Genomic DNA, 26573 nt, shown 5'->3' with positions numbered 1-26573 from the left:
TGTTACATGTTTGAAAAAAAAAAAAATATATACTGAAAAAGACTTATCACTGTGCACAATACCCTCATATAGCTCACAAGCCATCCCATACATATATATACAAAGGCTAGACTGTAATTTTAATATGTACTTTGTATAAACCAAACACATGAAACACATTAAAAATATAAATTGAGAATGGCATATCTTTTGTGCTAATAAAAACTGATTATGGCTTATAATGCAAGGTTGTTTAAAGACAACAAATACAACTTGATTCCCATGGTGTCTTTGCTGGGATTGCAGTGTATCCGAATGTATGTCAATGAATGATGGAGCAGTAGTGCAGTTTATTCCCCTGAATGTTTACTGAATGACAGTAGCAAAGGTTATGAATAAAGAATGAGAATGCCAGCGGTCTGCTTAACAGTTTGATGTCCAGTATGCATGCAAGTTTAGGTAAATATGTGGCATGTAAGGGCTACAAAAGGAAAATCGTTCATACAAATTGGAATGATGGCACTTCACCTTCTGCAAAATTAACACATTTAAATACATTTACTGCATTTTATGTGGGGTGAAGCCATATATAATAAATTTACCACAGAATATCATATACTTTTGGAAAGTGTACATTCTGCTGAATTCTGCACCAAACTATGAAACGGCAAAGCTTTCCTACATTTTGCAGTTTTGATGCCATTTCTACTATCTCCCACATTCAGTATCATTACCAAGTACCAAGATTAAACCTCATAATTATGAATCCCAGTGGTCCTCTGAACAGTTTGATGACTAGTATGCATAGGATTACACAAAAATATGTGTCATGTAGGGACTGTAAAATGTACATTTCAACTGTAGAATGTATATTTCAACTGGTTCAAAATCATACTGCCTGTTTTAGCTTGTACTTTCCGATATCATATGCCCTAAATATCCTCACATACAAAGGTAAAACAACCTTAATATGATGCAACATTATTTGTGGGATTGGCTTCTATTCAACCACAATAGCATTAGTGAGGCTGGGCAGTGATTAAGTCATGTCACAGGTGTTCAGTTGGGTTGAAGGGCAAGTTCTTTCATACTCAGCAAATCCATTCTGTACTGAAACAGGAAAAAGCCTTCCCTATACTGTTGCAAGAGGCAGCACACAATATGTGTATAGCAGCTACAACTGAATACTAATGAATACCATGCATGCAGTTGCACAAACTTTTCATTCAGCAGCACCCATTTGACAAGTTAAGCAACATTTATGGTATATACACCTCCATACCTGCGTGACAAAGAGGTATATCCCCGAAACGTTGCTGTTTCTGCTAATTAACATTAAAGGGTTGTCCCTGCTTACACCAGCCTTGGACTGCCCTGGAATTCTACTTTGGAGGGTGCCGATACCTCTATCACTGTGCACTAGGCTTCCATTACAGAAGGCCAGGGTGTGCGAGCAGTGCCTTGTATCCTGAATCCACACCTACATACCTCCCAACATTTGAAAAACGTAACTAGGTAGAAAAAGTTAATTTTCATGCAGTGAAAATCCTTTTACCACGCTCATTTTGTGATCACACCCCATAAATACTATGTCCGTTTAACAACATTTGGCAGGTTATGGAAAGCCGGAACACATTTCTGGGGGTTTTAGGGTCATGTTTCGTGTTATTACAGTTTTGCTAATGAAGGTGAATCGCTCTTTAGGGCAGAGACACACGCTCAGATTCGGGGAGATTTAGTCACCCGGTGATAAATTGCCTCTTCTTCTCCCTGAACTGCCTCCCCGCTGGCTAGAATCTAAATTGCCGGAGGGATGTCACTTGGAGTTCTTCGTATTCAGATGTGGCCTGAAGTTTCCTCATGAGGCAACTAAGAAAAAAACTAAGTGTATCGATTGTATCGATTTACATTCTAGCCGGCGGGAGGCAGTTCATGGAAAGAGGAGATTTGTCGTTGGGCGCCTAATCTCCCTGAATCTGAGTGTGTGTCTCTACCCTTAAGTTGCAAGCCTCAGTTCTCCCAAGAGTTGTTTATCTTAAATAGTTACAATTGTATCTGTGCTTATCTTAAATAGTTACAAATGTATCAAAATGCAGGTGTTGAGTATTCTGGGCTCTCTTTCAAAACCCCTCTTTTAATTAAGTTTTAGAAACTTTGTATCTTTTCCTGGCTGTTCAGTGCAAGAAATCAAAGAAAAACTCCAGGCATTTCAGTAACAATCCGGGGCTGCGAAATACGGGACAGTTGGGAGGCATGCAAGAAGGAACTAATAATTCTGTCCTTAAAGTTCTTAAATATGAAAGCCAGTGGCAGAGCCGCTCTAAACAGCAGCAAGCGTCTAGTTACCAGGGGTGGCAAAAAAGTTGTCTCTGGTAACTGTAAGAGCTGAATTTCCATTTTTTAAAAAAAAATGAAATTCAGCTCTGCTAGTGCAGTGAGCAGAATAGTGCTCTATTCTGCATAAGCGATGCAGCCGCCCTTTGACCTGCTCTGTTGCTAAAGACTTCTGAACAGTAAGAACAATATATTTTTGGGAAAGTACACATTCTAACCAATCCAAAATGGGTAAACATATCTTTCATGTCTCTCAAGCAACTATAGGTGAAACATCCTAAATATGAATGGCAAGAGTTTTCTGTGATACACAGTGTGCATAGGATTTCCAAGGTATGTGCAGAATAGAGACCCTTAAATCAAAACTTGTCATACATGTCTGAAACATCAACCCCTGGCAAACTAGACACCCTGCATTCATGTTGTAAGATCCTGGGAACTGTAGGAAAACCCCCAGAAAACCATATATAAGTACAAAATGGAACTTCTAAAAATCTCAGAGCTTTCATCATAGTAAGACTGGCAAATCGCAGGTAGGTCATATAAAAGATGGAGGTACCTCTCTCTTCTGTCCTGCATGCTGTCCTAGGATTCCTAGGATGATCAGGACCCAGGAGAAAAAAATTTCTAATACTTTTAGTATGTGGATTTGTTTTTTTAAAGATGGCGATCTAAATCCAAACCCAGAAGTGTTGTAAATTAATAGTAAAATTTATGATCTGTGGCAGGTAGAACATTTTTACCCATATTATATATGTTACAATCTACGGCAAGTAAGTGTTTAAAATACAGCATATAAAGAAGTTAATAACGTTTATGAACACAGATGAAACATCAGTTTATCTTTACAGTTTATCGTGATGCTTTGGGTCCATCATGGCAGTGGAATTCTATAGTTGGGAACCTGTGTACTGGAACAATGAATTGTCTCTAATTGGTGCAATTTTGTGCAACATTTCAGACATCTCTCTTTAAAGGTTATGCTACCATCTCAGAATCTGAGATTACCAATCTATACTACTAAACAGTATTCATCATTTTTCTGTAATTATCTGTAATTATCAATGCAAATTTTATGGTAATTGTCTGAAAAGTATTATAAAAGTTAATAGAACAATTAATGGATTTAAAATTCCTATTTCATTAAAGGACAAGGAAAGTTAAACTAAAGAAGTAGGTTATAAATGTTGTACATTATATTTTGTGCTTCTGTACCAGCCTGAGGCAACCACAGCCCTTTAGCAGGGAAGATCTGTGCCTTCAAAGATGCCCCAGTAGCTCCCCATCTTCTTTTCTGTTGATTCACTGCACATGCTCTGTGCTGCTGTCAGTTACTGAGCTGAGGGACCGACTCAAAATATACCGAACGCAGAGAATAGAAATGTCACATTATAAGGCTAATTAATACAAGGCCAACCTTGTTTTCTGCTTGATAATTTGTGACGACCCTTAAGCTTAGCTTCTCAACAGCTGCTCAGAGCCCACAGACACTTTCCAAGATGGTGACCCCTTGTGACAAGTTTGAAATACTGGATCATTGCTGCTATTAAGAAGCTGAAACTGTAGGCTGGTGCAATAAGTTTAGTATATAAAACATGGCGTTTTTAGCATTATTAATTTTTAGGGTTTAGTTCTCCTTGAAGAGTTAACAGACAGAAACTAGGCCTTTAAATCTAAACAGCAGTCTATGTATACATTCAATACTGTAATGCATGCTTTATTGTTCATTTTCATAAATTGGTTTTATTATAATGTTTAACTTTTTTTTAAAATATCTTATCTATTTTGTAGTGTTGTACAATAAAATGCAGTATTAAGATTACAAATGATGTGCTTAAACCCACAAAGGTTCATTATTATGTTTCCTTATATTTTTTGCCTATTGCCAACAACTCATAAATAGGGATGGGCAACTTTTTTCGCCTTGCTTCGCCGTGGAAATGACGCCCATAGACTTGTATGGCGGTGTGCGGAAAAAAAGACGCGCTATTTCGCTGCGTGACAAAATTAGCTTTAATGGGCGTCAGTGACAATCGGCCGGCAGCAAATTTTTGGCAAAACGAAACGGCTCAGATTCGCCCATCCCTACTCATAAAGTAGAATAGAAGTAAATTGCAAATTGCTGACTCATGCTGGAATCAGCCATTTAGAGCAGGCAAAATTTGTCAGCGACTACCAGCAAGAGTGTGTTGTTTAAGAAAAGTTTGGTTGTGGAAATCACAAGTAAACGATTAAATATAAAAAAAAATCACTATTTGTGACAGATTTGATACATCCACTACAGGTTAGTGGATTTTATTCTTATATTTAGTGATTATTTCTCTTTAACTGGTCAGCTATACCAGGAATGGTATATTGACATTATGCATGATTTATTTCATTTTATTGAAATGTTGTTGGAAAAATGCTTGGGGAAATAAAAATACTTTCTTGGATTGCATCTTCACATTTATGGATTAGTTGTTTTTTGTCTGTTCATTGATTTTAAAGCTTTGCAGGTGTCACAGGAATTAACAATAAAACTACAGCACCTTGTATAAATTGCTAGTTAAGTGTCTTTGCACATAATTTCTGTTAGCCTTGATCGAAGACACCACACTGTCCTTTCTAAATTAGGCTATTTATAGTATTGACAATTAGCGTAGCCATCTGAAAGTTATTAGTCTTCACTAAAGGAAATGGGCTAGAATTAATCCTATCTTATTTGTTTTGCCAAATGACAGTTATTTTTGTAAAATGTTAAAGGGCAATATAAACATATAACAAACATAAACTGAATAAATGTTTATGTTGAATTAATGTATTTCCCTTTGTTTTAAGGTGCTAATTCTAATCTGCTTCTTCCGTAACAAAGCTATGTGTTTGCCTGGGTCATTCAGCCCAGCAGCTAAAAAATGGATTGGCTGTAAGGTTTTCATTTCATTGTTTTAATATATACAAGTTTCAGTGGTAGAAATGATATCACTATGCACCGATTATAAGTGATGACTTCACTAAGCTCTTTGAGAAAGGCCTTGGAGTAGGCCAAAACATTAGTCCTTCATTTAACAATAAAACACTTTTCAAGATTTTTAAAACCTGACTTGTTGGATATATATATATATATATATATATATATATATATATATATATATATAAACCAAACTGTACAAGAACCGCACTCACAGGACTTGTATTTCGACGTTTCGGCTCCTATACTGAAGCCTTCCTCAGGTGGTGAGCACAGTGAAGATAACAATCAATATTCTGGATATAAATAAATAAATCAATAAATCAATAAATATATATATAGTCATCCAAAACAGAAACCGCACTCTCAGGGCTTACAAAAGTATACAGAGATTTATTACAAAAAACTAACGTTTCGGCTGCATCTCAGCCTTTGATGCAGCCGAAACAGGCCTGGACTGGGAGTCAAAATAGGCCCTGTCATTCCAAGTACACAGAGGCCCAAACTGCCTCCTACCAGCCCAAACAGCCTCCTACCAGCCCACTATATGGTAACTTCTATGGAGCCGTACAGCAGCCCCTCTGGCATTTGCCAGAACCCACAGATTGCCAGTCCGGGCCTGAGCCGAAACGTTAGTTTTTTGTAATAAATCTCTGTATACTTTTGTAAGCCCTGAGAGTGCGGTTTCTGTTTTGGATGACTGTATACTACATATATATATATATATATATATATAGACAAATACAAGAGGTCCTCTGCACTCAACCCATTATCAATATATTTAAGACAGAGACATTTTGTGCATACTGCTACTGAAAAATGCCTTACCCTTTAAACAAAACAGGGATTGTTTGTCCATATGTTGCAATATATTTATATCCAGAATACTTGAGACCTGAGGTTTTCCGGATAACGGATCTTTCTGCGATTTGGATCTTTATACCTTAAGTATACAAATTAATCATTTAAACATTGAATAAACCCAATAGGTTTATTTCAATAAAGTTTATTTGTATTTCAGTTGGGATTAAGTACAAGGTACTGTTTTATTATTACTGAGAAAAATAAAATATTTTTAAAACATTGGCCTTCCCATAATTTGGAGCTTTCTGGATAATGGGTTTCTGGATAATGAATCCTTGATAAAGGCCAAAATGTTGGGTACACATACATTTCTTATTAAAGAATTTTCATTTTGCAAATAAGGAATGCAGGTCCATATTGTGTATGCGTGTGTGTAACAATTTATTTTGAAATAGTATGAGGGCTTTCCCATATAAATACCCATTTGTTCATCTTCCTCAATGAATCGCTGCCAGCCCTTTTATTAGATCTTGTAGGGCAGTGATATACAGTAATGGCTTAAAACATTTATGGTGAAATTGCTGTGAAATAGAAGCCCAGCTATTAAAGATATAAGAATAGTTTTTCCCCCGCAGATGTTCTGGTTTAAAGAAATACTAATTATGTTGGAGGTATTATAAGACAGAACTCCTTTACAGTATATCAATAACACCTTTGATTTTGTGAGCCAGAAACATTGTACCTTCAGAATTATATTTAATAATAATGTAACATCAAAAAAAACTTAGCTGGTCGATATGTCTACTTCAGCTGCTCTCAAGTTCTGATATATAGAGTATATTTTAGTTTAATATGATTTGATTCATATTACAAATAATGATTATAAAACAGAAGGTCATTTGGGTTCTTAAAGGAGAAGTAATAGTTAAATCCCAAGTAGGGAGGCAAATGTTAGCCACCTCTCAGTGATTATAAGCATCAGCCTGGAATACTTTTCAGCTAAAAAAACATAGCAAACTTTTTTGTGCTTTTTCCTTCTTCTCGCAGTGGAATGAAAAGCCAAACAAAAAGTGAGATTTTTCATTCAACTGTGCATGTGTCGACTAGGGTTGCCACCTTTTCCGGAAAAAAATACCAGCCTTTTTATCTTTTTTCCCTATTAATAACACTGTTATCAATCATCATTTTTACCAGCCAGGCAGGTAAAATACCGGCCAGGTGGCAACCGTAGCGTTGACCCAGGGCCATTGAAGAACAAAGACGTGCAGGGCCGGATTTGATGAAGCGGTGCCCCGAGGCCGCATGTTTCCTGCGTTGCCGCTTCCTCTTGCGCCGTCCCCTGCCGCCCGTGGCCGCAGGGTCCTAGCGTCGGCATAGAAACACTGGGGAGCATTAAGTCCCAGTGCTCCTAAGGTTGCAGCTGGGCAGCATGCCACCCCTAAAATATCGCCACCCTAGGCACAGGCTTTTGTGGACTCGCCACAAATCCGGGCCTGAAAACGCGAAAGAAAAAGAAGATCACTCCATGGTGCTTGTTGAAAAGTACTCTAGGCCAGTATCGTTTTCTGCAGTGGCATAACTAGATATTACTGGGCCCCACAGCAAATAAGGTTTACCAGTTCTACCTATATTTATTGAAATTGTATATGAATTAAGGCCTCATGGGGCCCCTATACCTCCTGACCCCCCTGCAGCCACAGGGTCTGCTTCCTCTGTAGTTACACCCCTGTTTTTTCTGCAAACCAGAGTACTCAAGTCAGTGATTATAATCACTGGGGGGAGCATAAAAATTTGGCACCCTTCAGTGATTTCATCTTTCTTTCTAATAAATGCCTGTCAGTTTAATTTAGTGACATTATCCTGACCAGGGGCGTAACTATAGAGGAAGCAGACCCTGCGGCTGCAGGGGGACCCAGGAGGTATAGGGGCCCCATGAGGCCCTAATTCATATACAATTTCAATAAATATTGGAGAAACAAGTCAACCTCTAAACATTTTGGGGGGCATGAAAAATAATTTGCTGTTGGGCCCAGTAATATCTAGTTACGCCACTGATCCTGACTGAACTACATCACTGACCAGAACTGAACTGTTGCCTTGTAGTGAGAGAACAGTGCAACAGTGTTATGCCTGTAGTTGAAGAGCAGGAGCTTGGCATCCTGTGGAACTGGGCCAGTGTGCATTCACCCTGCTTGCCAATCACAGAGATCCAGGCAGGGAATGGAAATGTCATGTGAGAGATGGCAGCCACAAACACTATTGCACAGCTGTGTGCTACAGCTGTGCAATAGTGCATTTGAATTTAGGCAAACGTAGCAGGAAAAAGCAGAATTTCTCTCTGTCTTCTTCATTAAACAGAGCATTAGCAAAGTTACAGCAATGTTTCAGATAAAGGCTATAGTAATGTAACACTCACCTTGCAAATAATAGCAGTCTGTAACATTCATTATATTCTTCTCTTCTGTGGTAGCTACCAGATCTAGGGGAACAAAGGCTTAAAAGGACAAGATACCAAATTAATATCCAATTAGATTTGTTCACAAGTTGATCAGAAATCAGCTGTCTAAGGAACATGTTGGACTATGGATGTGATCCATATCCTGCAGGTCTGCAGGAATCTTCTATGTGATTTGAACTTGAGTCTGCACAGAAAAATCAGCCCCATTTGGTGCACCATGTTAGTGGCCAAATCCAGGAAAGATAAGATTGGTGTTGAATGATGTTAGTTGTGTTAAGTGTCTGGGATTTAATAGAAGTGAATTGCAATGGAAACTGTAAAGAGAATAGTTAAAAATTATGTACATGCATGGGAGTTATATTGATGCTCTACAAATGAGTTACTATTAAAGGGGTAGTTCACCTTTAAACTTTCAGTATGCTATAGAATGGCCAATTCTAAGCAATTTTTCAATTGGACTTCATTTATTTATTTATTTTTATAGTTTTTTCATTATTTCGCCTTTGACTATCCAGCTTTGAAATGGGGGTCACTGACCCTATATAAAAATTATATGCTCTGTAAGGCTACAAATGTGCTGTTATTGCAATTTTTTATTACTCATTTATCTATTCAGTCCCTCTCCTTGTCATATTCCTGTGCCTTATTCAAATCAGGGCGTGGTTGCTAGGATAACTTGGACCCTAGTAACCAGATTGCTGAAAATGCAAATTGGAAAGCTGCTGGATAAAAATCTAAATCACTCAAAAACCGCAACTAATAAAAAATAAAAACCCCTTTGAACAACCCATTTAATACAAGTCAGGCAGTGGGCTGTTGCTAGGCCATATGATCAGTTAAGTCTTCTACATGGCATTTCTTCATAAATCAGGTCAATAGTAAAGGTCAAAAGACGCAATTATTTTCTCTTTTAGTGAGATTGTACCAGACAGAGCACATTCATCAACTTTTCCAGCAACTGTCAAGGCACTGTGATCCAAACAAATGTCTTTCTCTGCCTTTTAATTTTGTGAGTGTAATGATTCCAAGTTAATATTTATCTACAACATTAGCTTCTCTGCTTGCTTAAAAGGTTTATTAGTCTTACAGTTCATCCAATCTTGACTAGAAGCAATCCATCAGTCACCCATTTGAGACACCACCCCAACAACCACAACAGAAAACATTATGACAGATGTTGGAATACATCAATCTATCTATTCTGTGTTGGCAATTGGATCGAGTACTTTGTTTAATAATTTTACTCAAAAATCTTGCTGAAATATATACATTTTATATTTCTGAAGCAGATAGCATAAGGCGTAATCATTTTAGAAACCAATCAAAAGATATAGCTGTATTATATATCTGTATACACAGATAGATTAGACTGGAGCAATAGAGAAATGGTACAAAGCAAAACCACTTTTATTTCTCCTTAGACCATTTGTCGAAGTGGCTTCAACTTAATATGCCCATACCTGTTGGTTGTACTGGTAAGTCCTACTAGCGAGAGTATTGTGTCTTCATCCAGTGTTGGACTGGCCCACCGGGATACCAGGAAAAGTCCCGGTGGGCCCAGGTGTCAGTGGGCCCTCACGCTGCTAAATATTTGGCCTATTTCATGGCCATTCCATATTTCTATGAGAACAGAGAGGCTAAATAGAGGGAAAAACAGAATATAGTATGTAAAGAAAAGAGACTAGGAGAATAGAGGTTGAGTGAGGCGAGTAAGAAAAATAGTACTGAGACTGGGCCCCTTGTCTAAGATTAATTGGTGGGCCCCTGGTCAAAGGTTTTTTGGTGGGCCCCTGGTGTCCCAGTCCGACACTGTCTTCATCAAGGGGGATGCTTCAGTTGTGTATAGGGTTGCTAACTGTCCAGTTTTGACCTGGACAACTTGTTTTTTACAAGGAAAACCAGACAGAACTATCTGAGATTGACATTACGATCGGCCAATTGCTGGTTGTCGTAGCCCTGCCCTTTTACATCACAAGCTCACACTCTGCCCCCTGTGATATCCCGTTTTGCATGTATTTACAAAAACAGGGGTTTTTAGTTGCAAGGTTATGATCATAAAATTGGTAAACCACCATACCACAAGGTTAATCCCAAATGATTATCCATAACTATTTACCTGGTCATAGTTTTCAAGGGCTGTCACCTCCCTGCATGGAAGCATTTCTTGGGATAAGTGTCTCCTGACCTGGGCATGGGGTTTCAGTCAGAGGGTTTAGTCTTCCTCCGCCATTCGCTTTTTTTTGGGGGGGGGGGTTACCTTAAAGTTTTATGGTGGCATTATAGTGATGTGCAGGTTGAGAGTTTCCCGCCCCCTCCCAATCTGCACTGGTTCGCTGCTGCCCCTCCATTTATCGGCCTGCGCCAGCCCCGCAGTGATGTCACAAAAGTGGTGGGGCGAGGTTGGGCAGAAGCCTATACATTTCGGAAGTGCTAGGTCATGGACCCACCTGTGACCCGAAGATTTTGTGCAGGAGTCAGCCCAAACCCCCCCCCCCCCCCGCGGGTTTTGGGCCAGCCTGCACAACACTAGTGGCTTACCAATTTTATGATCATAACTGTGTTACTAAAAAAACCTGTTTTTTAAATACATGCACTTGGATAGATACTAGATAACTCAGGAACAGGGGACCAGGGAATGTGCATTGATCCATCTCCATTTTGCTGTGGTGCTAGTTACATCACTGTGTGAGTACTTCCTATTCTCTCTGGAAGCAAAAATGGAGGATGGTGGGAATTCCAGAGCAGTAATCAGAGATTACAGAACCCACTAAGAGTGGAGTAGGCTTCATTGCACTTGCTGCGCCCTCTAAATGAAACTGCAGGGAACAAAACAGTAGAGGTGATGACATGATTTTTCAAGTGAATGTGGTAGGTATTGTGATTTTATATGGATGATTAGCTTTATAGGACCATCTGGTATCCCCAGGTGTTTCTTGTAATGATGTGGAGGATTTCAACTTTATTTAAATATTAAAAATGACATACATATTAAAATAATTTTTTCTCCTAACGTAAGGAGAAGATTTAAAGACAGACAGCCGTTTAAACAGCCAGAAGTCTCGAATAAAGCAATGAAAATGGTGTCTGATTGCTCCCACCTGGGCTGTGCCTAAATAAATCCATTGCTTGAAAAGTACAGAATGTGTGTGCCAGACAGTTTGCTTTCATAACAGCAGGTTTTGTCTTCTTATTTTGAAATCCATTATATTGCATTATTGTATTATAAAGTGCTACCTTTTCAGATCCACCGCACGGCTGCGTTCTGTATGCTCAGGCAGGGCTTCATTTTTTTAGAGCAGGAAGAAATTGGATTTTATGTTAGTAAAATACAAAAGCATTTGTCATAGTGCATATGTTCCATTTTAGACTACACAATATTTGTAAACTGGTATATAATATATATAAGGTGTGTTTTGTACAGTTTTCCTGATTGGCCATTCAACAATTTGTGACACCTATCTTCAATTGGACAAAGAATACCACTGTCTACACCAGTGATCCCCATACAGTCACTTGTAAGTAACATGTTGCTCACCAATCCCTTGGCTGTAGCTCCCAGTGGCCTTAAAACAGGTGCTCATTTTTTAATTGCAGGCAAGTTTTGGTTGCATAAAAATCTGTCTGTCCACATAGGGGCTACCAAATAGACAATCACAGCCCTTATTGGCACCCCAGGATTTGTTTCATACATGTGTTGCTCCCCAATTCTTTTTACAATTGAATGTGGCTTGAAGGTAAAAAATTATGGGGCCGCTGGTATACACCATACTTAAAGTTACATTGAGCATATTCCTATCTTTTGTAATTTTATATATATATATATATATCATGTAAAGCAAGGCACTCACAGGACTTAAAATATGGTCACTAACGTAACTAGGTGGGGGCGGGCCATGCAGCGGGCCCCCGCACCCCTCTCCATGCTGATTTTCTTTGCGACTGCAGCTGGCTACATCGGGGCGCAATCTGCCGGGGGCCCTGTGGGGGTGCGGGCCCTGGTCCAATTGCACCCCCTGCTCCCCCGGTAGTTACGCCACTGAATATGGTGAAAAAGAGATAAAATTTATTTATTATTCCAACGTTTCGGTCTTCCTTGAGACCTTTGTCAAGGTAACAACAGAGTGAAAAAATTCAAACCTTGTACCTCCCTGTCACAACCGGCACCCAATACCAGAACAAGTGCCTAGCACCCTGGTCTCGGCTCGGCTTCACCAGTAGTGTGATCACCGTTGGGCTTCGGGAGGAGCCCTCAGCTTACTTGGGTGCCACCTGGACTTAACGAGGGGTGCAAGGCGAGATGTTCTGGCTGGCAAAGGGGCACGGCTGTTAGCAGAGTCTTTTGGGCCGAAGGTCACGGTACAAATGGAGCAGGCAAGAGAATCATCAGATAGGCTGGGTCGAGGCAGGCAGATATCAAGAATTGTCAGGCAGGCAAGGATCAAAACCGGGTAATCAAACAGATGGGATCAGGCAAGAGAGTGGTCAAAGTTCATGCTGGGTCAGGATACAGAGTTCAGAGTAGTCAGGATACAGGCAGGGTCAAACACGGATAATCAAGATAATCAGAATAACAGGATCAGACGCACTAGGCTCAGAAACCACTAGAAACAGAGTTCTATCACAGGCACTGGCTGGGGGTCAGAATGGGCCTTAAATACAGTCAGATTTCGCGCCAAAGCGTGCATCAATGTACCTTTAAGGAAACAAGATGGCGCCTAAGAACCACGCGGCGGGCGACCCCGCCGCATAGGTAACTGCGTTACACCCCCCTTGAAAATGGCTCCAAAATGTGTGTAATTAGTTGCTAAGAATGTGTGGATCACTACTTAATTGCTGAGGTGCGGGGGGGGGAAGGACTCAAAATCCCATTATCCTGGTTTAGCCCAATCGCCAAAGTACAAAAACAGTGTAAAAATGACATTAATTTTTAGGTGAAAATTTGAAAAAATGAGACGCCGGCGCCGTTTCGTGAATTTTTCCCCGTTTCGCGAATTTCGCAGGAAATTCGCAAATTTTTCGGCGAAGCGAAACGCCCCAAATTCGCCCATCACTATTAACATTATATTCTATATGACTTTTCTGCAGTGTGCACCCTGCACTGGCAGCCTCCATTTATAAGCATGCTCCTGACCATACACACCTCCTTTTGTGATGTCAGAGAAGGGCGGGACTTGGGTCTATAAATGGAGGTGCCATCTGGCTCAGTTTGGGAGCGGGCAGGTGAGGGTTGTATTTTTGTTGTCTTGCTCATCAGTAGTAGAGAAGGGTAGGGGCCCAGAAGAGTACAACAAGATGTAGGAAACAGATGAGACCTTCTGAGATTACAACTGGGAGCCAAAATGCCAGGAGCCCTATTGCTACTTGTCCTGTTAGTGGAAAACTGTTAGCACGGAGTAAGATGGCTATTGAGTTACTTTAATAGCTCACTGAAGCAGTGAGACTTGGGAGGCAATAAAGTAATGGCAGTTTGAATCCCTAAGAAGTCATAGAGGTGAAAGAGTAGATTTTTTTTAAAAAAAACCTTCAAGCAAGTGACACAACAAAAAATGTGCAGAAGGTTTTTTTTTTTAATGTGCCATAGCCCTAAGAAGCGATCACAGTAGGGAGCTTGTAAGCAGCACTGGAAGATGTAGAGCTGTTCCTGTAAATAAATGATTGCATTTTTAGTAGCACGGATGAGCAGGTAAGTTAGGAATCAAAGGTAGTGCTGTAAACTATGATTCAGAAAGCAGGAATGTGATAGTAAATCCTTGCAGAAGGAAACATAAGCCAGGGAGGGAGCAATGCAGGCAAGGGACTGCCATCAACAACAGGAAATAAAATACTTAAGCCAGGAAAAAATATAAACTGGATGTTACAGTGAACTATAAATCAAAGGTGGAGCAGGCTTCCAGCAATGGCACACCACCTGTCTAATCTTATCGGACCTATAAACCGATCTAAGTTTGAATACTAATGTAAAGTAATGTAAAAATGTTTTGTTATATCACTATCTAGACTTACACCCAGGCTGTGCAGCTCTTCTGACAACACTTTGGGAATATGCCTGTTTCAAGAGAACATTGAACAATTTTATGGGCTGATGAAGAAATATAGTATGTTGTCGGCGCTATATAAATAAATGATGATGATGATGATGATGAAGAAATGTAGTCTATACTTGATAGTACTGGAAATGTTGAGCCTTAGTCAAGGTCACTGTTGGCTGGGTGGAGTCATTTGATGATATTCACTATTTATTGATTATCAGTACAATTAAATATTGTCCATGTGTCTACAGATTTATCTACCCTGCTGGGTCTTGAAAGGGCTGCAGAGTTAAGTGGAGCTCTGAGTAGTTTTTTGGCACTGCTACTTGCAAGATGGGACCTTGTTTTTTCATTTTCTGTAGTGTATATTTCATACGATTCAATTACATCCACGGTTGTGCTTGTCATGTTCCTTATTAATCTGGCAGAGAGCAGTTCTGACTGGACAGACATTTGTGGTCTATGCTTGTTTCTCTTATTGCTTTTAATTCTTCTTTTATTGCCTGTCCTTGGGCAGGGTATAGACAGGATAGTTTCCTCTGTTTTTTGGGCATTGAGCCTAAACAGACTGGGATGGGATTCTCTAGTTCATTCAAAATGGCCTAGATGGAGTGTGTGATGAGAAAGGAGCAATTGGCTTATGCCATAGGGGTTTCTATGGTTCTATATGTATCATCGCGGAATAAGTTAATTTCTCTGGTAATAAATGGGGAGGGAAACTTATTCTTAATAAATATTAATGCAGGCAAAGTTGGATGAAATCTAGAGCACACCCCCAGCATCTGATAGGTATAACTTGCAGAGAACCTTTGAAGGGTAGATTCCAGGATACTGAGCGATAAGTCTGCATGGCTATGTTGATTTTATGTAGTTCAAATCAGTGCAGAGCAGTGATGGGAATAAAGTTCCTGCAGTTGAGGACTAATGAAATTGCTGGCAAATGGAGTTGAAGTAGAGTTTGCAGGTAAGTGGTGTGTGTGGATTGTGGGATAATGGTTTTCCAGTTACCTATAGTTTTTTGCTTGTATTCATCTCCAGTGCTGCATTGAGGTCTGAAAATTCATTCCGGTATGCATCTTTGCCTAAACCAGTAATCCATTGGTTCTTGAAGGCTTCATATGTATCTTGTGTATTGTATAATACAGATCTTTTTATATTTTGTTGTATTTATTACAGAATATAGTTAAATCATCCTTCTTTTATAGGGAGCGTATATCCTCAACAGCTTAACCTTGCACACTCTCTGTATATTGTAGGTGCTCACCATTGGTATTAGCTACAGCAGATAGGGCCACAATGAGCAGGCCCGGATTTGTGGCGAGGCCACAAAGGCCCGGGCCTAGGGCGGCAAAATCTTAGGGGCGGCAGAATTTTAGGGGCGGCATGCCGTCCAGCCGCATAGTAAATTACATTGGGAACTCCGAGTTCCTTTGCGCATGTGCGGTCTTGCAGTGTGTGCTCTTGCAGCGTGGAGGGGATGTACACAAGGCTAGCAGACGCTAGGACCCAGAGCATCAGGGCTGTGAGCAGGGAAGTCCGGCCCTGACACAGCGTGTACAAAGTAATACAGATGTAAGAAACCCTCTAAATTACGGGAAGGCCCTCTTCCATAGACTCCATTTTATCCAAATAATTCACATTTTTAAAATGATTTGCTTTTTCTCTGTAATAATAAAACAGTATCTTGTACTTGATCCAAACTAATATATAATTTATCCTTATTGGAAGCAAAACCAGCCTATTGAGTTTATTTCATATTTAAATTACTTTTTTTGTAGACTTCATGTATGGAGACCCAAACTTAGAAAAGATCCCTTATCCAGAAAACCCCCATCTCCCAAAGTTTCTGGATAACAGGCCCCATACCTGCAGTGGCACAACCAGAGCAAGTATACATAAAGACAAACCCTGTACTTTGTAATGTCATACATAGGTGCACAGCTGCCAGCCTAAGTTTGGTTTCAATACCAAAGTTTTTAAAAAATGATTAGTCATATATTAAACTTTTAAATCAAACACTATTAAGGGAAAAGAGATTGAATTTGGCAGAGTGACATCTGTTTCTTCAAGATATTTCATATTGTTCCAGCCTTGATGAAAGCACTGGGACCAAACAATGTAAAACTGCAGCATTGATTTGCACTTGGCTTTCATCCTTTCATTTTCTTTTCATTCATCCTGAACATACGTTTGATTACCTGCACCGAAACACAGCATTAAAAGAACGGTTATGATTCTCCTTTCTGATTTTCTGTCGTTGCGCTGGCGGTGGGATCAATACTGCAAAGGCACATTCGCTTTGCTTGTTCAACTAACCATGACAGTGGGAATGCTGGTGATGTGCTTTCATTCTGCAATGCTGTCAGGGCGAGAAGAAATCACCCATATCAAGATCATTTTTATAATTATTCCATATATATTATCATTTTTCACCTAGCAAAGAAATAAGACCTGACATTTTCTCTTTTCTGAAATGCATGTTGTTTTTTTCAAGGTAAATTCCTATAGGATAGCTGTGGACCTGTGGCGCTGTGCAGCAGCTCAGGAACAGAGGAAATCATTTATTGGATTGTTTACATTTTCAGAAGCCAAATCTTTAAATGAGATTTTTTTCTTATGATTTCAGTTTAAATGAACACAAAAACACAAAAAGTTTTGTATGAATGATCAAATCGGTAAGCATTTCTCCATGCCAGGGGGAAGAAACTAAGATAATATCATGCTATCATTTTTCTTTCCTCCTGGCATAGTAAAAATGGCACTGTCCACCATAAACAGCATGATAAGTCATTTTTGGGTCCTGAATTTTTTTTTTAAATCTGGTACCAGTGAATCAGATGGTTGCAATTTTGATGCAAATCAGTTAGATCTAATGTTTTAAGAAAAATGAAACTTTTTTGTAAATGTTAAAATGTAAAATTTCTTTAAGTCAAATAGTATTATTTTCTGCCTCCCCGAAAGCCAGATGTTTTACTCTCCTGCAATCCCTGAGGGCTATTCCACACGGGGAGATAGCGACGCGTTTGCGGTCGCGGCGACAAAGCGCCGCGACAGTCGCCGCGACCGGCGCAGGCGACAGTTTTGTATGGGCGCCTATGTAAAAACGCCTGTGCTAACCACACGAGGCGATGCGCTTTTCAACAGTCGCCTGAAAATGCCTCGCCAGGCTTTTTCAGGCGACTGTTGAAAAGCGCATCGCCTCGTGTGGTTAGCACAGGCGTTTTTACATAGGCGCCCATACAAAACTGTCGCCTGCGCCGGTCGCGGCGACTGTCGCGGCGCTTTGTCGCCGCGACCGCAAACGCGTCGCTATCTCCCCGTGTGGACTAGCCCTGAATGTCAGATGTGCTCACTCCTCTCCCCTCTGTAAATGTCCCCTCATTCTCCCACAAATATAAGTAAGCAGGCCTTAGCAGTTGCTTACATATATATAAATAAACTGGATTTGAGTCATTTTTTATGTTATGTCACTCTGGTTTTATTGATATGTAATACATCTGGCTAGTGTAGAGACCCTAAGAGTTAAACATTTTTTTCCTCAGGCAGTTTCCCTATGGTTTGGAGACCTAAAGTGGTCCTCATTGAACCCTGGATGATTATTTCCTTTTCCTTGGTAAAGATTGATGTAATAGCAATTCAGTGTTTGCCCAATAGATGTTTAAAAAAAGAAAAGATAGAGCAACCATGTGTTCAGGGTCTTTCTTTGGACCTCACCTTGTCGGGGAGGTGGATACAGGATTGGGTCTGAGCAGGTGTCAGATACAGTTAGGGAAAGTTTAGTTCAGCAGTAGTAGTTCTTGATATAGTTGCTCTTGAAGCGAAAGTCAGTGGCAGTTTATTTAGTGAGCAGCAATATGCTCCAACAAGGAGGTTAGTTGGGGTTAGCACCCTTGCGGTGACAAACCTGCCAGCCAGGGATATGAGTAGGTGAGTTTAGGGAATGTTGCCAAGGTGCAAGATACCCTTTGGGATTTTCAGCACTGGGGAAAGGATCACCAGGACGAGTTGACTACCACACAGAAACCCTAAGTAGCGGGCAGGCGCCATATTGGAACACCAAAAGTCAATGAGTCAGTAGAATCCAGGAGCCCAAATTTTTGAAGTAGTACAAAAAGTCTGTATTTACATTATGTATAAAGGATAAAAGCCTGACGCATTTCGTGTCCCCCAAGGACACTTAATCATAGGCTATGATTTTTTATTTTGGTGCTCTGGAGTGGTGCCTGGCCACTACTTCTGGTTTCTGTGTGTTGCTTCCCTTTGCTGAAGGTCTGGGACATGAGCACCCGGACCCATTGTGGAAAGCGGTACGCTTGTCCTTTTACTCATAATATCCTTGCTTCCTATGATTTCCATTTGAGTTGGACTACCCCCTAAGAGAGAAACTATCTGAAATATTTTGAAGTATGAAGGTTTTCCAATCTGAGAGTTCAATGTGCATAGAGATTCCACTGTCCAAACACTGTGATACATATTTACGGCCTGTAGTTCAATAAATAAGTTCACTGTTTGGAGCACATGGATTACAATTAATTTCAGGTCAGAAATATTTGTCCGAGTTTTAGTAAAACGATTTTTTCAATAAATAACCCCCCATTCGAATTAAGAGTAAAATCAAATTCAATAGAGTTTAAAAATGAAATCTTTAATAAATGTGCCTCTACGACTACACTTCTATAGCACACCCACGGGTGGGCTACATTAGCCTTTTCTGAATGCTCTGATTGCTGGCAGTAGGTTTCCAGTAGTGAGTAGTGATGTGCGGGCCTGCCGATACCCGCAGGACCCGCGGGTCGGGAGGGTTCGGGCCAACCTTGCACTCCTCTTCGCAGGTAGCAGGCAGGTGTGGGTTGAGATCTCCACCTTAAAATACCGGCTTCCGACTTTACAGCTGTGCACCTGCTTGTCCCGCCCATTTTGTGACATCATCGGCGGGGCAGCACAGGTCTATAAAGGGAACCCGGTAGCGCGGGTGGAGGGAAGACAGCTCAGGATCGGGTGCGGGTCGGGTTTTACCCACATCACTGCTAATGAAGCATCAGAAATATGGATAATGTTTTGTTCCAGTTTTTACAATTGTGAAGTTCCTCTGTATTATGTGGAGCATACTAGAAAATCAGACACTTAGCAGGGTTGTTAATGAATTGAGGATGTGGAGCCAGTACCCCAGGTTTATCAGTTACAGGTTGGTGCCGACATACAGGCTTCACTTCATTGATCTGGTGTGATTACCCTCAGTAAGCCAAACAAGTACTAATCTTTGAAGAAAGGCAGTGCTTAATATGCAGCCTCTTTCAGCAAAAGTTTAGCTCTTCCTTCTTTAGCATTCAGGGACCAACTTTGAAAATCAGTTAGCTATACTGTTGCGTTTAATGATTCATTCCACTCTCAGCTGTGTCTGCTTGAAGAGGGAACTGTTCGCTTTCCACTAGGCATTTGGGAGCTTGATACATTATTCACAATCAATCCCATTATAGCTAAGATTTATAGGTAATATCCTGTATCTGATGAAAGACCTGCAGACATAATGTGCTGTCTCTAAAGATGTACCTCTAAGTTTATCACTGCGGAACCTGAAGTCATGGCGTATGACACTACGGGTTCTCTGAAGGAAAGGATTTTTATGTTCTAATATTTAAAAAAAAATATTATGTACAGTATGTATTATATGTACAGCTGCTTGGAGCTGCTAAACAAACTTTGTGTGGGCCCTATTTCTTGTGTAAAGTAGTTCTGTATTACTTATGGGCTTTCAGTTGGGATTTGTGCTTTCAAAAAAATGTAGGGACAAAGAAGAATATCATTGGTATACTGTAAGTCAGTGATCCCCAACCAGTAGCTTGTAAACAACATGTTGCTCCCCAAACCCTTGGATGTTGCTCTCAGTGGCCTCAGAGCAGATGCTTATTTTTGAATTCCAGGCATAGAGGCAAGTTTTGGTTGCATAAAAAACAGGTGTCCTACCAACCAGAGCCTCCTGTAGGCTGCCAGTTGACATAGGGGCTACCAATAGTCAATCAGAAGCCTTATTTAGCACCACCCAGGAACAATTTTCATGCTTGAGTTGCTCCCCAACTCTTTTTACATCTGAATGTTGCTCACTGGGGAAAAAGGTTGGGGACCCCTGCTGTAAGTGTCACTGTTGCCCTCCTGTTTTCAGTACCTGCCTTCTGTCCAATCTTCTTAGATACAACTGCTGCTTTGTGTTGTCCATAGCAAATAAGTGCAAGGCTAATCATATTCTTTAACAAAATTGTAAAACATTTTGCTTTTCAATAGTTGGCTCCTTGAAATATCTGTAGGAACCCCAAACATTATCATACACATGTAAATAAAATATTATTATTATTATGCTTAGAAAGTATTTTCTTTACATTATTCACAACATAGTGGAGCAAATTAAACATATCTGATACCAGCTATAATTCTGCATTCCTGTCTGGTATGTTTAAGCATGCAAAGCATTTAATTCCTGTAAGTGCTCTGCAAGAATATATCATTAATGTGCAGTAAAATGTGTCAAGGGAAAAAAAATGCTAGCAAAGGTAAAAACATTAGAGACTTTCTATAACTTTCCAACCACTCAACTGAAACTGCCCTCACCAAAGTAACCAATGATCATCTACTGGCAAAGTCTAAAGGTCACTATTTCATACTAATCCTTTTAGATCTCTCTGCAGCCTTTGACACAGTTGAGCATACACTCCTCCTAGACATTCTATACTCAGCTAGCATTCGTAACACTGCTCTTTCATGGTTTACATCTTATCTGTCTGACCGTTCCTAGACTCACATCTGTCTTATCTGTCTTTTTCACCACACATTCAAACACTTGCAAAATCTTGTCGTATTCATCTCCGCAACATTGCACGAATACGACCCTATCTCAGTTCAGAATCAACTAAAACACTGTTTCAGTTTCTCATCATCTTCCGCCTTGATTACTGCAAACTACTCCTTGCACATATTCCAACAAGTCACCTTTCACAACTTCAATCTGTTCTGAATGCGGCCGTTCAATGTAATGTAATAAAATAGGATTTTGAATTATTTTTTTGGGTGACGGGTCCCCTTTAATTAATCAATCATTGCTGTATCAAAAATCACAACATTTTTCTAAAATCATAATGTCTCAATTGTACCCTAACCTTTACTTTGTAAACTCTAATCCTATTGTACTCTGTAACCCTTATTTGTTATCCACCATTTATTCCGTTTGTTATAACTAAGGAAAAGCACTGCGTATCTTGTCGGTGCTATATAAATAAATTATGATGATGATGATGATGGTAACTTTCCAACTACTGTTCCCTCATCGAGAATTAGACCTTGTGTACTTACTGTAAACCTTCCTATTCCATTCAGCCCGGGGGCCATTTCTGTGCATGAGCAGATCCAGTGGGCCGACTTTATTTTTGAAGGTGAAAGTTTAACATATAAAGTGGTAGTAATAAACATTTCTGCCATTAGAGTCCAGGGCAGTGATCCCCAACCAGTGGTTTGATAGCAACATTTTGCACACCACCTCCCTTAAAGGGGTTGTTCGCCTTTAAATTAACTTTAAGTATGATGTAGAAAGTCATATTCTGAGACAATTTGCAATTGATTTTAATTTTTTATTATTTGTGTTTTTTGAGTTATTTAGCTTTTTGTTCAGCATCTCTCCAGTTTGCAGTTGCAGCAATCTGGTTGCCAAGGTCCATATTGCCCTAGCAACCATGCATTGCTTTGAAAAGAGACTGGAATATAAATAGGAGAGGGCTAGAAAAGAAAGATGACAAAAAGTAGCAATAACAATAGATTTGTTGCCTTACATAGCATTTGTTTTTATATGGGGTCATTTGAAAGCTTGGAAAGAGACAGAAGAAGAAGGCAAATAGGTAAAAAACTAACAACCAATCAAATCACATATTTGTCAGCCTCCAGGGAACTTGTTATACACTTGTGTAGTTCCCCATCACTGTCTACATTTGAATGTAGCTCAAAGGTACAAAAAGTTTGGGGTCTTGTGACCTGGTGCATGGGTAACCACACCGGTTTTAGAATGTAGGACAGGGCAAAAACTAAATCGAAAAAATCACCAGCAGCACACTGTTAAATTTGCAAGAAAGTGCTCAAGTGCAAAATTTATTTAGCCCATAGCATACAAAAAATGCAACGTTTCGGGCCTCCCAGGCTTGATAAGGGGCCTGGGAGGCCCGAAACTTTGCCTTTTTTTTTATGCTATGGGCTAAATAAATTTTGCACTTGAGCACTTTCTTGCAAATTTAACAATGTGCTGCTGGTGATTTTTTCGATGTATGGATGTGACCCTAGGACAGGATAGGGTCTTCCGGTTCAGCACCTGACACAGCAACGGTGGACTACTTTGGGGGGTGAGTGCTCCACATTTGTGACAGGGCAAAAACTAAAGGCTGGGAGTGACCATTCTTTTGTAGGTATATGTTTAGTTTTGCATGTTTGCATATAAATAGCATGACAACAGATATTTTATTGGAATAGATTTTGTAGGCAGACTTTATGCAAAAACATAAAATAAATAGTGAAGACCAACACAAAAGTTGCTTAGAATAGAAGCACCTATAGCACACTCAAATGATAACTTAAAGGTTAATTCCTTTTTCACAGCACCATGTCTACCTATTGATTGTTTCTGATCACAACACTTTGAATCAAATTAAATTTGTACAGCTTGCGGCAATAAAAAAAATGTTATGACTAACATTCTAGAAAGCAAGTTCAAATAAAACTTTATTACAAGAACTAAGGAAGATTAAGAAGTAGATAAACATTTTGATATTGACAATAAGAACCCCTTTCAAGCCCTAAAATGTTTTTGCTCAAAGAAATGCCAATTATAATTTTAAGATATTCTTGAAAACCTCCCAATATGTGGAATACTTGCTCTGGAGCAAGTTCCAGAGTACAGCACTGTCGGATGCAATGGTGCCCTGAAATGAATGGTTGCCATAGGCAATTGATAAGTGCAGGGTTCTGTATGCTCATTTTTATTGGCACTCAGACCTAGTGAATGTCCACATAACACCACCAGCCTGCCATTTATGAATACAGTTCTGCTGAATGCAAGCAGCACTATATTCATGAAAATCACAAAAGTCTCTAAATGCTCTAAAATGGTGCAAAGTGAGTATTTGCAATACACTGTTCTTGTATAATATCCCTTCAATGTAAAAGAAAAGCTCAATTGCATATAGGAAGGGGTAAAACAAAAACATAAAGAGAGTAGTGGTTTTAGCTTATAGATAATAGAAATGCATCCAAGCAGAGAGGAACATAGTTGCTTTTAACCAAATGAGCATAAACTGACCTTTTTTCCTGGGTGCATTAAAGCATAACATGTATGTGTGCCAAGTGAGGCAAGTAGAATTGGAAATGGGTAGATGGGATCACTGTGCATCTGAATTGTTTCTCCTTTCAAAGACTTAAGTAATGTTCTGGCAATTATGCATCAATGTATTGCTTTAACCCAGTGAGCTAGATGCAGTTACAAAATGTACACTTATCCTGTGACCGCTATTCTAATGCAGTTAGAATATTATAGGCAAACATCCGGCCCAAGACAGTTTAAAAACTACAAATACTAAGCTGAGTCTCTACAAATTATGTTTGTGCATTTGTAACTATATATTGCTAGTAATTGTGTTGTTGACTTTCTTTTTGCATAAACAAATGTACAGGTCTATTAAAACATACTTATTCCCGACATACTTTTTCCTTCTAACCATTTATTCCTTTATTCGCAGGTATTTCATCTTGGACTTTGACTCCGGGATCTTGCAATATTATGTGACAGAAGCGAGTAAAAATCAGAAACCACGTGGATTCCTGTCTCTTGCTGGATCAGTCATTTCACTAAGTGAAGAGGCACCTAATATGATAATTGTATATTCTACAAATGGAGAAGTGTACAAGCTCAGAGGTAAATAACTGTTTTTATTATAATGCTTCGGCTAGATACATAAATAAATAATGATGATGATCAATATTTAGGACTAAAGCAGAGGTAGTAGGTAGATTACGGTCCTGCCCATGGCATTCCTGAAGTTCAAGATGGAAAAGTGTCAGTGATAAACCTTAGAAAAATTGGGGGAATTTATTAGCAGATCTGGGTGTGAGAAGGGCATGGACTACATCACAAACATTTATGTTCTTTAGACTAATAGATTATCCACCCTGCCTGATGAAATTGGAAAAAGCCTCAATCACAGATGTAATACTCATAGGGAATTTATGGGGCCTTTATGTAGTCCAACAGGCTTCCTAAAGAGAGAAGCTTTGCCAATAGCCAAAGTCTGCATGTATGTATGTATGTATGGGTCACATATTTTCCTTGCAGGCTCGACAGCTGTCATTACAGTGACTAACAATTGTAGAGGTGAAGTTAAAAATGCTGGTCATCTAAGATGACCCTCAATTGGGTGCCATTCTCTGTTGGCAGATTTAAAAATCCCCCTGCCAGTGTGGCTTTGTAGCTTGTGTTCCATGTTGCAGGTAGGTTTGCATGATATTTAGCAAGTAGTGTGAATCATCATACGTGAGCTTTTTGATTTGTAGATCTTTTGTCTCTTCATATTTCAACCTGAACTTTATGTATTATCCTCTCTCCTGGTATTATTTTAGTATTCAGTGTTGGATACCTTGCCCAGTGTATCCTTTGGCTTCCTGGAGAGATGTAATTTTGCTTGCAGTTGTACAGACTGTTCATGGCTGAAAGACCTGTATTTCCTCTCTTCTCTCCATTAGGTTTTGGAAGATATCCCACTGTCAGACTGCCCGATAGTTCTGCTTTGTGAACAAATTCCTGGGTACTGAAAGCCAGTTATTTAGATTATAAAGGTTTCCCTTGCTGCTTCTGTGTTTTTTGAAGGTGTAGTGGACTGGCAAACTGTGTAAGCCATTATCAGTGATCATGTGTGGACAAGAGGACCACTGTTGTGAGAAATGAGATTAAATTACCTACGTGACAATGACAGAGGGAGCTTTGTTTTCAGGACTAGGTGATACAGTATATACCTTTCAGGGAGCTGGAAAGAAAGAACTTCTGTTTTAACTGAATTTACACAAATAATTTCCCTGGTAGACAGGAAAAATAAATCTTTCGTTTATGCCTAAAACTCTGTATAATATTTAGCATGTATTAGTAATGTATTTGTATTTGTTTTTAAATAACTTTTTACAGTTGCATAAGAGAATATATTTTAGTCTACATCCTGCTAGTCATAGGTTTCTAGCTGTTGATTTAGAAGAAAATAAATTATGAATGGTCTTTATATACTGTACATGACATATTATTGCTTGGAAAAAATAACGGTATACTCTGTTAAAAAGCTTTTGTTTGTTTCATTACTGCCTTTACCTGGCTTATGTAAACAAATCAGTATACTGCAGGGTTTTGATATAATAAAACAAAGGAATTTCAGACACCTTTTCAGATGGGACTTGTGATATATGATATCCCAAAACCCAGAGTAAACCCCAAAGTCACGGTCACGGCTTGCACTTTTGCCTATAGCAGCCACCTTTGCTTCGGTAGGAGCCCTCCAAGGGGAAAACTCTGGGCAGGTGAGGGAACTGTAACTTATAACTGGAACAGAGAACAAGGAGCGAGGTCAGGGGACGGCTGGGTCAAAACCAAACAGACTGTATGGTACCAACAGGAAGTAGAAGCATAGTCAAGGTGACAAGCCAGGGTCATACACAGATCAGAAGCGCAGTACCGAATCAGAATCCGAAGAATAGTCCAATACAGGCAGGGATCAGTTCAGGCAGCAGATTGGCAAGGCCAAGATCAGGCAGTGGCCAATAACAGAATCAGACAAGATATCGCACCCAGGAACTATGGAACATAGACCTATACTGGGCAATGAGTCAGAGCAGAGTAGGGGTTTATAGCCAATTACACAAATCACCTGTGGCCAAATTAGCAACAGGTGAAACAAGCCATGCTTACCAGCAATTACCAAGCATAGCCATAGGAATGAACCAGAGCCTTAGCTGT

At 39.7% G+C, this 26573-nt stretch overlaps 1 protein-coding gene across 1 annotated transcript in view; it reads left to right on the top strand.

The window, feature by feature from the left end:
* Positions 1-26573, top strand: part of osbpl10.L (oxysterol binding protein like 10 L homeolog) — a 193081-nt gene that overhangs the window by 38392 nt on the left and 128116 nt on the right. Inside the window, exon 2 of the mRNA XM_018267474.2 lies at positions 24319-24494. Within this exon, the coding sequence (XP_018122963.1) occupies positions 24319-24494 (176 nt within the window). The remainder of the gene's footprint in view (positions 1-24318; positions 24495-26573) is intronic.

The sequence above is a fragment of the Xenopus laevis genome, chromosome 6L, assembly GCF_017654675.1.
Source record: "Xenopus laevis strain J_2021 chromosome 6L, Xenopus_laevis_v10.1, whole genome shotgun sequence".
In the NCBI taxonomy this organism is placed as follows: domain Eukaryota; kingdom Metazoa; phylum Chordata; class Amphibia; order Anura; family Pipidae; genus Xenopus; species Xenopus laevis.
This window is presented reverse-complemented; position numbering and strand designations above follow the sequence as displayed.